At 58.2% G+C, this 12,605-nt stretch overlaps 5 protein-coding genes and 1 non-coding gene across 6 annotated transcripts; 2 read left to right on the forward strand and 4 right to left on the reverse strand.

Annotated features, from left to right (window-relative positions):
- Window positions 1-215: 215 nt before the first annotated feature.
- On the reverse strand, window positions 216-976 carry JDV02_003247 (uncharacterized protein; the record flags this gene model as incomplete). The annotated part of the gene is made up of 2 exons (XM_047984358.1): window positions 216-536; window positions 611-976. 2 exons carry the CDS (start codon window positions 974-976, stop codon window positions 216-218), a joined length of 687 nt encoding a protein of 228 aa, XP_047840332.1.
- A 1,239-nt stretch (window positions 977-2,215) lies between these two features.
- On the reverse strand, window positions 2,216-2,331 carry JDV02_010887. Its single transcript, XR_007157337.1, has one exon. It is a non-coding gene; the product is annotated as a 5S ribosomal RNA (ribosomal RNA).
- A 2,122-nt stretch (window positions 2,332-4,453) lies between these two features.
- Window positions 4,454-6,010, forward strand: JDV02_003248 (Taurine dioxygenase). The gene is made up of 3 exons (XM_047984359.1): window positions 4,454-4,623; window positions 4,702-5,437; window positions 5,561-6,010. The coding sequence occupies exons 1-3, from the start codon at window positions 4,477-4,479 to the stop codon at window positions 5,806-5,808; spliced, it is 1,131 nt and encodes a 376-aa protein (XP_047840333.1). The 5' UTR covers window positions 4,454-4,476; the 3' UTR covers window positions 5,809-6,010.
- Window positions 6,011-6,413: 403 nt separating this feature from the next.
- Window positions 6,414-7,961, forward strand: JDV02_003249 (3-hydroxyisobutyrate dehydrogenase; the record flags this gene model as incomplete). The annotated part of the gene is made up of 1 exon (XM_047984360.1): window positions 6,414-7,961. Exon 1 carries the CDS (start codon window positions 6,831-6,833, stop codon window positions 7,959-7,961), a length of 1,131 nt encoding a protein of 376 aa, XP_047840334.1. The 5' UTR covers window positions 6,414-6,830.
- A 102-nt stretch (window positions 7,962-8,063) lies between these two features.
- On the reverse strand, window positions 8,064-8,795 carry JDV02_003250 (uncharacterized protein; the record flags this gene model as incomplete). The annotated part of the gene is made up of 1 exon (XM_047984361.1): window positions 8,064-8,795. The coding sequence occupies one exon, from the start codon at window positions 8,793-8,795 to the stop codon at window positions 8,064-8,066; it is 732 nt and encodes a 243-aa protein (XP_047840335.1).
- A 530-nt stretch (window positions 8,796-9,325) lies between these two features.
- SIT1_2 (ferrioxamine B transporter) lies at window positions 9,326-11,089 on the reverse strand (the record flags this gene model as incomplete). The annotated part of the gene is made up of 1 exon (XM_047984362.1): window positions 9,326-11,089. The coding sequence occupies one exon, from the start codon at window positions 11,087-11,089 to the stop codon at window positions 9,326-9,328; it is 1,764 nt and encodes a 587-aa protein (XP_047840336.1).
- Between the last annotated feature and the right edge of the window lie 1,516 nt (window positions 11,090-12,605).

Here is a 12,605-nt window from a genome sequence, read left to right on the forward strand (position 1 = left end):
CAACAGACGTCATCGTTTGTTTGTTGACGCCAGAGCCGTCCGAACCAACCGCGGCAGCCTACCAGCGTGGCTTTGCTCCCCACAGCCAAAGGAAGAAACGGCGATGCTATCAAGATGCAGTGCGCATAGTGGAACGTGGAGCCAAGGCCCAGTGCTGATAAGTGAATTGACTGTCGCAAAGGATGAAAATTGAGACTCGTTGCAGAGAGTGACCATCACGAAAGCCATTCGTCAAACCACGTCACCGCCTGTCGGAACGCCTGGTCCCTGGCGAATCTCTCAACCGCGACGTCCATGTTGCGGCGCACCGCGAATCCATGCTCCACGCCCCCATACAAGTTGATCTGGTACCGCTGACCCGTCTTGACGAGTATCTCCTCAGACTTGTGGCGCATCTCGGCAGGGAATATGTTGTCAATCTCGGCGGCCGCGATGGAGAGGGGACCGGTGATGGCCTGGAGCTCTTGGTCCTCGACCAACGACGGATGAGCGATAAATCCGGCCTCAATGCCACTTTTGTAGTGCCGCACGACATACTGCGGGCCGCTTGTAAGCATGGGTCTGGGTGCAAAGACTCACGGGCGTCCGTGCTCGTCATCTGTAGACTTGCCTTGGCTCCAAAACAATAGCCTACCGCGGCAATCTTGACGATTCCTATATCGCGCATTGCCTCAATGCCCGCAACGACAATTGGGTCTACGTATTCGGCTATATGGGCATGCTTGCCAGGTACACCGTGGAGAATCCAGTCGATGATTGTCGTCTCGCTGGTCCTATCTGGCGGCAGAGAGTCACCGTCAAATAGGTCGGGTATCAAGGTTGTATATCCGCTCGCGGCAAAAGCATCGGCCATTAGCTTGCTGTTTTGCCATAGTCTCCTCACGTCGGGCAGATAGAGCACGCCGTGGGCTTTTCGGGCTGTGCTGTTCGGAGCCTCAGCCAGGTACGCATCGAAATTACCGCCGATTTTGACCATCCGACCTATGGACTCGCCTCTACTTCTTGGGTATCAGCACGAGACTTGCACTCGATGATGCTCAAAGGAGAGCAAAGCCATTGGAATAGATCCCTCAAGCCTCTAAAAAATTTGGTACAATCGGTGGATCTCGGATTGAAGAGTGATGAGGGCAACAACCTACTCGAAAGCTCTCCCGGCAGCGCAGCAGGGTCCGGGAGCATGTGAAGCCATTTTGCTTTGTGCAAACAGCGCGCATTCAGTGGTATACTGCGAGATCAGAGGACCCGAACTGGGGGTTTGTGCATTATTGATGGTCAAGTCGAGATTCAGGCAGCTTTGCCATTACGCCACCCGTCGGCAGTAATTGCTCCGCTTCATGGGAAACATCCCTTCCGCGAGTTGCTCCTGGACAGGCAGCGATGGTTGACGCCAACACTAGCGACAAAACAACAACACTACGAAGTTTTTGGGGAAGCCTCTCGTTCACCATCAACTTTTGGCGAGATGTCTCTTGCAATTGTGTCGACACGGTTCGAGGTGTGCCATTCGTCGCAACTACCAGCGCGGCCCTACACAGTCGCCCAGTGTCTCCCGTGGATTCTGCCATGGCCCTCTGCATTTCGGTTTCTACCGTGGGCTCGGTAGAGGTAATCAAGTGCATGGCTTGTCGCATAGGAAGAAGTGCGGCGTGACTATGGTGCTCGTAAAGGGGGGTATTCTGAGCGACTCAGGCCAAGGTCATTTAAGCTGGTGGCTTCAGCACGTCTACTCGATAACCTTTCCAAAGTTGATGCACGAGACTTTAGACAGTCTCTCCAACTAGGGAAGCCGGAGCGTTTGATAGAGTCCGAGAGGCGATTGAAGCGTCGTGTGCTGCGGATAGGCCGCTAGACAGGTTACGGTGGCTGGGATTTGATGTGTCGCTTCTACTCCATCAGCTGTTGCATTTCAGCGCTTGCATTTGGCCAAGGGCCATGGCACGACAGACGAGTTCAGGCGACAGAGCTGCGATGAAACCATTACGTGACTTACTCGCAGTCGATGAAACCAAGAAAGAGGGCACTTGTCGTCCCCGCATCAAATGATGTTGGCGATGGCGACGAGTGGATGTCAATGCCCGCGATGCACATTAGGAGCACATGCAGGACGACATGCGGATACCGCCCCGTCCATATTTGGAGAAAGACAAGAAGGATTCAAGAGCATGAAGACAGAAGAAACCTAAAAAAGTCCAAAGAATTATATAAAAAAAATAAAGACATACAATAGCCGGTGTTCGCTGGCCGTCACCGATCCAGCTACTAATCTGCCGGTCAGCGGCTTGACTCTGGGGGAGCGAACGGGACCCCGTATTTTACGCTGCCTATGATCGTATGTGATAGGATCACGAGGCAAATCGGGTTTTAAATGCTTCCTTTGGGATCGAGAGATGGTGGGAGTTTCTGCGCTATGTTGACGCGTTGTACGGTAAGGCTCATCATCATCTTTACCGGCACTCCTCCCCCGCAATGGTAGTCTCAGAGATACTACAAAGTACGCGGGTACGTAGCTTCAGTGCTGCTCGCCGAATCGGCAGCGACAGAGAAGGGTTGTGCGTCAGGCGCTTTGATAGAAGATCGATCTCGTCATCGCACCCTGGACGCCATAAGCTTGGCTCGCGCCAGTCGTTGGAGGAGACTCGCCTACAACCGCGCCAACAATCAAGACCTGGAGCGCGGACATCCCTCGGAGAGCGCGAGACTCGGCTCGCGACAATCGTCCGACACAACAAGGGTTCAACTGAGGGTCCAGCACGGCCCAGGATCCGGGATTGAAAGGGAGTCTGCCTGCTTGGTGTGTCATGTGCATCGTTGAATGCATTGCAGCGCAGGCGGTCAACCGCGGCCACCGTCGAAGCCGTATCGCGTCTCATGCATGTACACATCTCGCATCAATGGTGAAGTGCACATGTGCAGAAGATCTGGCTGGGGTGGACGAACGGGAGCGGGGACGGGTATCATTGTTGCTAAGCGACGGAGTTGCGGGCCTCTTGACAGCTTCCACGTTGTACGACGGTGCTATGCTGTATGCTTTTACTTTGTACCATGATGTATAACGGCCAGCTGCTGGTCTACGCGCTTCAACGGGACTGGGACGGCAACACTCTACCCGAGGGACAGGACCACATACGTATATGAACAAGAAAGAAAAAAGTCAATTGAAATCAAACACGAAGCTCTAAAATCATCTGTATATTACATTAAACACTTGACAACGCGCACCGATATCGCAACGCAAGCATGGCCTGAGGACGAAGAGTAGCGAGTGAGTGACGTTGCGTCTGTGTCACCAAACCAACCTACAAGCCAGACAAAGCCCACCTTGCAGTTACTACTCCGTACACCTGCGCGGCTCGTCTAACGAACCCCTCCCGCCTTCCCAGCACAGCGCAGGCAAGGAAGGAGGGACGCGGCCCCCAACATGGAGGTTGACAAAGCAAGCACGCGAGCACCAATGGAATCGGAATCCGTCTCGGCCTGTACGATCCGGTCGCGATTATTATTATTTTTTTGCGGGGGAATCGCTGACGTTTTAAGAAGGAGGGAGCTATTACTGTAACTATGGGGACGGACCTGAAGCAATTGCGCAACCTGGGGTTACTATTAGGCCTTGGGCGGCGGGGATTGCGTGCTCGCTCTCACTCATCCACTCCTCTCACTCACTCACCGTCCAGCCAGTCATTCGCACACGACAAGTCACCACCACAACCAGCCAGCCGGCAGTACAAAAAAAACACTGGAGGCTCTGGGTTTCGCAATCGCACAACTACAGTGGCGTGATCCGCACCATGCTCGCGTCAACAGCCCGCTCGTTCCCTCGCTCTGCTTTCTCGCCCCGCGCGCCCTGACGGCTCGCCGCACGCCCCCCCCCCCCCTTTTCAACCTCCCGCCGGGGACGGGCAGCCGCCAACGCAAAGAGCCCAGAAGAGGAACCTTTGATTCCCGCCAAGAGGTAGCAGAAGCCCATGTACCTGCTGCAAGCGGGTGGCAGGGTTTCAATACATACACGGCGGGGGAAGAGGGAAAGGAGGGGCCAGATGGCAGACACACACACCGCCAGAGGGTGACAGGAGACACATCGAGGCTCGGGAAAGGGAGAGGCTTGATCGGTAATACGGGTCGGTCGGTCTCAATCGCTTTCGCCATCTCTTACGTGATGGATGCCATTGCGTGGAGTGGTCAATCCGGGGCGCCGAGTCGGAAGTGCGTCTCCGAGATCCCTCCATGTCATCATCCAGGGGGGAGCGTGCCCATGACTTGCATGTCGCAGGCCCCCAAAGGTATATAAGACGGGGGGGACCAGAGATCTTGGGTGGTGCCTGGTTGCCATCAAGCCCTCTAGAATCACTTGGTCACCTCAAAGTTGTCTAGCCTCTACCAGTCATTAGACTTATCAGATCTCGTCCTATATCACACATCTCTGTATAAACACGCCGACGCCAGACATTAGATCAAGCCACCACCACCACCACCACCACCATGGCTCCCTCCGTCGTCGAGACGACGACGACCACCACCTCCCAGCCCAAGCCCGTGCCGGCGTACAAGCTGCACGTCGGCAACTACAAGGAGATTGACGCCCACAACATCGACCGCGAGGCGGAGACGGGCGAGAACGGCGCCAAGGTGAGCAGAGCTGGACGAAGATGCTTCATGTACACGCACACACACACGCAAGACTAACAGCATGTGCTCTCTCAACAGTACCCTCACTACCTCCCCACATGGAACCGCGAGCAAAAGTGGCCGCCCCTGGAGCCGTTTGAGCACTACGAGCACGGCAAGGACGCCGACACAAGCTTCCCCAACCTGCTGCCCCCGTCGTCCGTCTCCGTCACGCACCTGACGCCCTCCATCGGCTCCGAGGTCAAGGGCATCCAGCTGTCGTCGCTCACCGACGCGGGCAAGGACGAGCTCGCGCGCTTCGTCGCCGAGCGCAAGGTCGTCGCCTTCCGCAACCAGGACTTTGCCGACCTGTCCATCCCCGACGCGCTTGCCTACGGCTCCTACTTTGGCCGCCACCACATCCACCCGACGTCGGGCGCCCCCGAGGGCTTCCCCGAGGTGCACCTCGTCCACCGCGGCGAGAACGACAGCGGCGCCAGGGACTTCTTCCAGGCCCGCACCAGCTCCGTCGCCTGGCACTCGGACGTGTCGTACGAGCAGCAGCCCCCCGGCACCACCTTCCTCTACATCCTCAACAAGCCCGACACGGGCGGCGACACCATCTTCGTCGACGCCGTGCAGGCCTACAAGCGCCTGAGCCCGCTGTTCCGCGAGCGCCTCCACGGCCTCAAGGCCACGCACTCGGGCATCGAGCAGGTCAACGCTGCCGCCGCGCGCAACAGCATCAAGCGCCGCGAGCCCGTCGTCAACGAGCACCCCATCATCCGCACGCACCCGGCCACGGGCGAGAAGGCCATCTATGTCAACCCTCAGTGTAAGTCATCACTACATCTCGAACAGTCCCTAAACTCTACTGTCCTCCCCTTCACCCCTTCTCATGTGTGCATGAGAAAAGACGAAAAGAAAATGCAGGTCTGACTGACCCATCCACGCACAGTCACCCGCGAAATCGTCGGCCTCAAGCGCGAAGAGTCGGACGCCCTGCTCAAGTTCCTGTACGACCACCTGGCGTACGGCGCCGACTTCCAGGCCCGCGTCAAGTGGGAGGAGGGCACCGTCGTCATCTGGGACAACCGCGTGACGCAGCACAGCGCCATCGTCGACTGGGAGAACGGTCAGCGCCGGCACCTGGCGCGCATCACGCCCCAGGCCGAGCGGCCGTACGAGACTCCCTTTGACGGCTGAGCGAGCAGTTTAAAAGGCGATGGAGGCGAATGAAGAAGAGGAAGGGGGAACATTTTGACGTTGTTTTTTTTTTTGGGTCCTGTAAAGGATTAGTAGCAAGCATGTCATGTCATGGACTTATGTGTGCGCGTGTGCTAGTTACAACGCCTCCAGTCCAGCTCCGAGACGACACAGTCTCCCGGATTTATAATTGAAACAAAATGATACATTGAACACACACGTATTGTCCATCATATAGACAGCGGCTCTTTAAGGAGCAAAGGAGAAGAAACAAAAAAAAAGTGCAACTCATACAAAACTAGCGTAACTTGGCGTCCATCTCCGTAGCCGCTCCTCCATTGACGTGCGAGGGGGAAATTCGAGGCGGGGTGTGCCTGATTGCTAAGCATCGCGACGACCAGACGACGCGGCAACACTAGATGCTGCTCTCTTATACAACCACCGCGCCAAGTCCGCAACGGCGTGACTCACTGACACGAAACTCCGCAAGAGCTCAACGCGAAGACACGTGCGCGCGCGCCTACGGCTGTCTATCTGCCCTCCCCCCCTGCCCGTGATACTAACCTAGTGGGTAATAGGTCCTTTCCCTCCAATTCCCTCCTTGTCCCTCTGCCAAGCTGTTTAAGCGTAACTTGAAGCATGGATGTGGCTGCGGCGGAAAACGGGTCTGCCAGGTCCCTGACAACGTACGGTGGGACCTCTCTTCTCTCTCCACTGCGGCGTCGTGACGCTCCGGTTCAGACGGGTCTACGACTCCACGGTAGTGACTTAGTTTGCGGTGGTGGGCGAGTACGAGGTAAGCGAAGGGGCAGTTTTGCCCCGACTGCTTCTGCTGCTGCTGGTGCCGCCATCGTGGGCGCCGCCGCCGCCGCCGCCAGAGGACTGGAAGCCATTGGTAATACACAGAATGCGCAATGAGGGCTACACGAAGAGTAACTCCACGAGGAAGGCTGTCGATGTGCATTTGTAAGTGCGGAAAATGATGCTGAAACGTACGTCACCTTTGTTTGAGCTGGCTCTTCATGACCGTCTATAAAAGAACCGCGTGTAAGTCAATCATCGAGACGAGTCCATCCAGAACAGCAAGCGACAGCGACAGCTACTCTAAGATCAGCTTCTTCGAGCCCCCATCAACAATACAAACCTTCTCCATTGACAGACAATACTCTCCTGCACTCATCATCATCATCATCATCATCATCATGTCTCGCATACTCTCCCTCGGCATCGGCAACATGGGCGCCGCCCTCGCCCGCACCCTCCTCGCCTCCAACCCATCCTCCCCCCTGACCATCTGGAACCGCACCGCCGACCGGCCCCTCGTCAAGGCCCTCACCGCCGCCGGCGCGCACTTCCAGGGAGACGTCGCCGCGGCTATTGCCGCCTCCGACATCATTCTCATCTGCGTCCTGGACTACGACACCATCTACTCCGCGCTCTCCCCCTTGGCAGACTCCTCGTCCGTCCTCGCCGGCAAGACCATCGTCAACCTCACCAACGGCACCCCGCGGCAGGCCGCCGCCGCGCAGGCCTGGTTCCGCGAGCGCGGCGTCGCGCGCTACTTTGACGGCGCCGTCATGGTCACCCCGCAGCTCGTCGGCACGCCGCACGCCTTCTTGCTCTTCTCGGGCGAGACCGAGGCCGCCTTCCGGTCGAGGGTCGCGTCGCCGCTCGCGTCCGTCGGCAAGGCGCTGTACACGGGCGAGGACGTGGCCTCGGCGGCGACGGAGGACGTCGCGGCGCTGGCGGCCATGTACGGCATGTTCTCGGGCGCCTTTATCGGCATGGGCCTCGTCAAGAGGCAGCTTGCCAGGGCGGCGGCGGCGGATACCAAGAAGGAAGGCAGCAGCGGCAGCGCCGCAAACGTCAAGGTCACGCCCTCGGTGGAGAGCGTCATGATCCCGATGCTGACCGCGCTGGTACCATACGTCGCGCTCATCGCCAAGGCGGTCGACGAGGAGGCGTGGGACGACGACATGGGCAACCCTTTGGGGATGCAGCTGGCGGGCGTGCGCAACATCCTGCAGGCGTGCAAGGACGAGGGGGTCAATGGAGGTGCTCTGGAGACCCTGGCGGGACTGATGCAAAAGGTTGTGGACGACCGCGGTGGCGCCGGGGGTGTCCCTGAGGTCGCCAGGTTCATATTAGAGTAGTGACTTGCTCGTGTTAAGAAATACAACGTATCGCCTTAGAGCCCGGCAACTAGGCTATTCATTGTTCATTGGAAGGCATTCGTTGTCCCGCAAAGCCGTGTGTCAAGCCTGCTTGGCGTCTGACCTCCCAGCCTCATCATCACCATCATCCAACATATAATACCAATACAGCGCCGTCTCCGTCTTGTGCTCGTCAATCGCCCTATACACAAACTCATCATACCCCCCAAAGGAGAGCCCCTGCTTCTTGTAGAAGCGACACGCGGGCACGTTGTTGCTCTGCGACTCAACACGAATACCCTTGATGCCCTCTTCGCTCGCCCACTGCACCACCGCGTCAAACAGCCTCTTGCCCTGGCCCTTGCCGCGGAGGCTCGCGTCCAGCGCAATGGTGTTGAGCGTCGCCATGCCGTTCCAGTCTTGAAACGCGAACGCGTAGCCGAGAATGCGACGACGGCCCTTGTTGGCCCCGTCATCGTCGCCGCCGCCGCCGACGTCGTGTTCGGGCGCGGTCAGCGCGAGGATGACGCTCGCGGCACATCCGGGCTCGTCAAAGTCATCTTCGGAAAAGCCGTACGACTTGTTGCGTGGCGGCACCACGGGCGACGTGGCGATGGGCTGGTCTTCTAGCGCCAGGTGATGGTACGGCTTTGCGACCACCTCGGAGATGGTGAAGGAAAAGTCGCAGGCGGCGACATCTGCCTGCGTGATGCGCGGGACGCGGGTGACTTCCATGGCGTTGACGTACGTGGAGTTGTATATCCTGAATGAGTGAGTTACGCTCCAGTGTCTGAGGCGGCGCAACGTCTTATTTGCAATCTGAAGAGTGCGCATGAAGAACTGCACCCCCAAATATACTTCTTCAGCTCTGAAAACACGTAGCCTTTTTCATGTTCAGCTGCTTGTCGGACAATTGTCGACGCCGGCGGCTCTGACAGGGATGCTTTCTTGCGTGCGCGTCGTGGAAGCAGTTGGAGTTGTAAAGAAGCTAAAGCGGCTCAGAAAGCCCGGGTCATGAGAGAGCCAATCGGCGTGACTCAATGCGGCAATAACTGCAGTCAAATAACTGCCTATTTTGTCGACCAATTCGGCGACCTCTGCGGCAGTAATTCTGGTACTGAGGCGCAGCAACAGCAATGCGCGAGGACGGCAAGCTGACGGTGACCATGACACTTGAGCAAGTCTGCAATGTCCTGCACATGCACGTCTGCCGCATCTGATCGCGCATACAAAACGTCTGGTATTCCATGGCTATGCCAACGCTCCCACACTACTCAGCACACCAACATGACATTACATGGCATTACAGCATTATAACTCTTCCAATCGTGGTATCAAAAAGTCAAGTCTCCTCTCATTCGCCCTTACACATGATGCGTCCCAGCGTCGTGCTCCGACTCCGTGTCCGAAGTCTCCTTGGCCAGCGTCTGCGCGCCATTGAGTCTCGGGTTGCGCAGCGCCACCGCGAAGCCGATGAGCGGCACGCAGAGGCAGATTCCAGTAATGCACAGGAGACGCTGGATGTACTGGTATGCATGACCGACGGCATCGCGCTCTGGAGTGCCGATGGGATAGACCGCCACAACGTTGGTGAAGGGATCAGCGTATGCAAGGGGCGCCAGCGTCGCGTTGATGGGGCCAAGGGTCTCCTCCAGCTTGGCAGGCAGAAGTTGGGACCACATGGCACCGGACACGGTGTTGCCGAGGGCGGAGCCAACGTTGTAAACGGCCAGGTAGATGCCAGTCATGACGGCCAGGTTCTCGTGCTTAAGACCAACCTGCAGCGAGGCTTGCGCCGTGTAAGGGAACAAGCCACCGGCAAAGCCGAGCAGGACCTGTGCGCCAATGACGCCAGCCTGGCTGCTGCCAGACGGGGCGCCGCGGTAGTGGATGAGAAGGCCAAAGGCAACCATGAAGAGGCAGGTGCCGGCAACGACGAAGACCTTGAGCCGGCGGACCTTGAAGACGACCATGCCCAGGATGACACCAGTGATGACGCTAGTGAAGGAGTAGAGCGAGGTGATGCGAGTGGCGGCCTTGACGGAGAAGCCAAAGGCGACCTGCAGGACGGTATAGAGGAAGTCGGCCTGCATGCCCCAGGCGAAGTTGAGCAAGATGGCGATGCCCATTGGCGCCCAGACAGCACGGTCCTTCATGAGAGTGAAGGGAACCAGGGGGTGGGGGGCCTTGAGCTCCCAGTAGATGAAGAAGGGGACGCAAACGACACCGACGACGAGAGGGGCAATCACGTGCGGCTGCTGCCACTGGGCCTGGAAGCCACCGGCAATGGTCAGGGGCACGAGGATGAGAGCGAAGACGGCAATGAGGAGAATGATGCCGATGACATCGAGAAGCCAAAAGAGCTCCACGGTAAGGTTGCGGAAGCCAAGCTGCTGGAAGGAGGAGCGATAGTTGACGAGAAGACCGCGCTTCTTGGCCTTGTGCGAGACGACCAGGAGGCTGATGATGAGAGGCATGGCGCAGACGGGATAGATGATGCACCACATGCCAATGCCCCACTTCCACGTGGTGTTGGCGAGGACAACGTTGCTAATATCTCCGCTAACCCAAGTATTGATGATGAAAGGCAGAGCGGGGATGTAGCTGAAGAACAGACGGGCGCGGGTCGAAGTAATGTCGGCAATAATGACCTCGACGAGCAGGATGATCATGGTATAGCCGACCTGGTAGATCACGCTGCCGCCGGCAAAGGTATCGACGTCGTTAGCCACAGCCTCGACGATTGTGCCGATGACGTAGAAGAAGATGGACACGCAGATAAGCTCGACACGGCCAAAGACATCGGCAATTTTGGCGGCCGTAGGTTGGGCGGCGGCGGCGATGACGGCGCGGATGACATTGACGGTGGCCTGGAGCGAGTGCACGCCGAAGGAGGCGGTGGCGGTGGGCTGGTATGCGTAGCGCAGGGTGCCATCAAGGCCGTAGGCGTATGCGACGAGGAAGACGCCGATGAAGATGAAGATGCGGTCGGTCAAGGTGATGCACTGGGAGAGCGCCTCGACTCGGGCGACACCGGGCGACTTGATGTCCTTGACGGCGTCGGCGGCCGACCGCGGCTCGCCATGCGGCCGCTCGTTGATGTCGGTGGCCTTTTCGTGAGTGTCCATGGCGGGCGACGGCGGATGAGGTGGTGGTGGTGGTGGTGGTGGCGCGACGTCTGGTAGCACGGTAGGTGGATGGTCCTGCGCCGGTCAAGCGAGGCGAATGCTCCACGAGAGCGGCCGCGCGACGAGGCGGAGGGATGGTGTCCGCAGACGGCGAGGGAGAAGGACGAGAAGAGCAGAGGCGTGAAGATGTGGTAGTAGAGGAGGGGATTCAAGCAAGGGTCCTGGGAAGGAACCGAGCAGGGTTGCACTTGACTTTATGGTCGATGGCTCCGGATGCGGAGGCGCCGGCTCTAAAAGCCAAGCGCTCCTTCCTCCCGGACGGACGAACCACCACGAAAAAAAAAAAAGCGCAGACCCTGCTAGCCAAGGTTTCCATGTGCGTAGACAGTTACGTACATTTACCTGCCTACTAACCCAGGTACCTCTTCGCTAGTCTAAACTACCTAAATTACGCTGTCACTTGCGCGTGCTGCATTGACTTCCGGGCGAGAAAAGAAAAAAAAATCGCTGGCCCGATTGATTAGATAAAGGGCCGAGAGGGGAGTTTGGGAGGGGGGAATGGGGGGGCGCACATGGGCACGCAAATCGACATGGGGCTTCCCATGCCCAGGGCGAACCCTGATTCGCTGCCGGGTGGAAAGCGCTCCACCGCCTCGTTGCATCCCGCTCGCTGGCCCGCCGTCCGACGCCCTGGCCTCACTCGTCACGAAAGTCTGCCTGCCATCCGTTGCTCATCATATCCGCAACCCATGGTCGCGTGCGCAATTTCTGGCTCACCCAACAACAGAGGACCATCACCGGAGGTCCGGAAAGAACCTGCCTGCCCAATGCCCAGCCTATAGAACGCCTGTGGCGGCGGGTGCTTGGGCCAGCAAGGTTATCAGATCCATCAGATTATCTTGGGTTGGCGCGCTAAAGCTGAAATCTCTTCCCTGAGCCCAGCGCCACGCAGCCACCAACTCAAGGCCGCTGGCCCGCGGCATTGGATGGAGACCGGGACTCATCAAGCATCATGCCCGGTGGGATGTCGTCTCCCCTCTTGTTCGTCATATGTGTGTGTGTGTGTGTGTGTGTTGACCGACAATTGAGGTCACGGTGGATCGAGGGCCCTTGTGACGGACGACGAGCTTCATCTTTACCCGCCGGGCCCACCGAGGCTTCAGATTGCCAAGCGCTTCTCCCGCGCCGCGTGCTGACGGTGCTACCCTCACGCCACATGGGCGTCATCACCACATTCACGCGATGTCCTGGCAGGCAATACTACTACTTACTAGCAGCTCAGCTCCCGCGCCCAACATGGCATCTCTCCCGCATGCGGCGGCGTCAGTCTGGCCACAAGCACAGAACGGTGCAGCTGCAGGCAGGGCTCGCATTGATCGCCGACGAAGCCCGGCGGCCGGTACGGCTTTCCTTGGCTCGCGACGAGCTGAAGTACGTACGTAGCAGGCATGCTGGCCAAGACGAACAAGCTCGTCCAGAGCCAACGCCAAAAGGCACAGCCATGTCCCGCGTTCTC

The sequence above is a fragment of the Purpureocillium takamizusanense genome, chromosome 2, assembly GCF_022605165.1.
Source record: "Purpureocillium takamizusanense chromosome 2, complete sequence".
Lineage (NCBI taxonomy): Eukaryota > Fungi > Ascomycota > Sordariomycetes > Hypocreales > Ophiocordycipitaceae > Purpureocillium > Purpureocillium takamizusanense.

Excerpts from the sequence above, each read along its gene's own strand:
- JDV02_003248 (XM_047984359.1), top strand. The coding sequence starts at position 4,477 with ATGGCTCCCTCCGTCGTCGAGACGACGACGACCACCACCTCCCAGCCC. Across the intron at positions 4,624-4,701 it reads CGGGCGAGAACGGCGCCAAG|TACCCTCACTACCTCCCCAC; the intron begins GTGAGCAGAGCT and ends CTCTCTCAACAG. Across the intron at positions 5,438-5,560 it reads CATCTATGTCAACCCTCAGT|TCACCCGCGAAATCGTCGGC; the intron begins GTAAGTCATCAC and ends ATCCACGCACAG.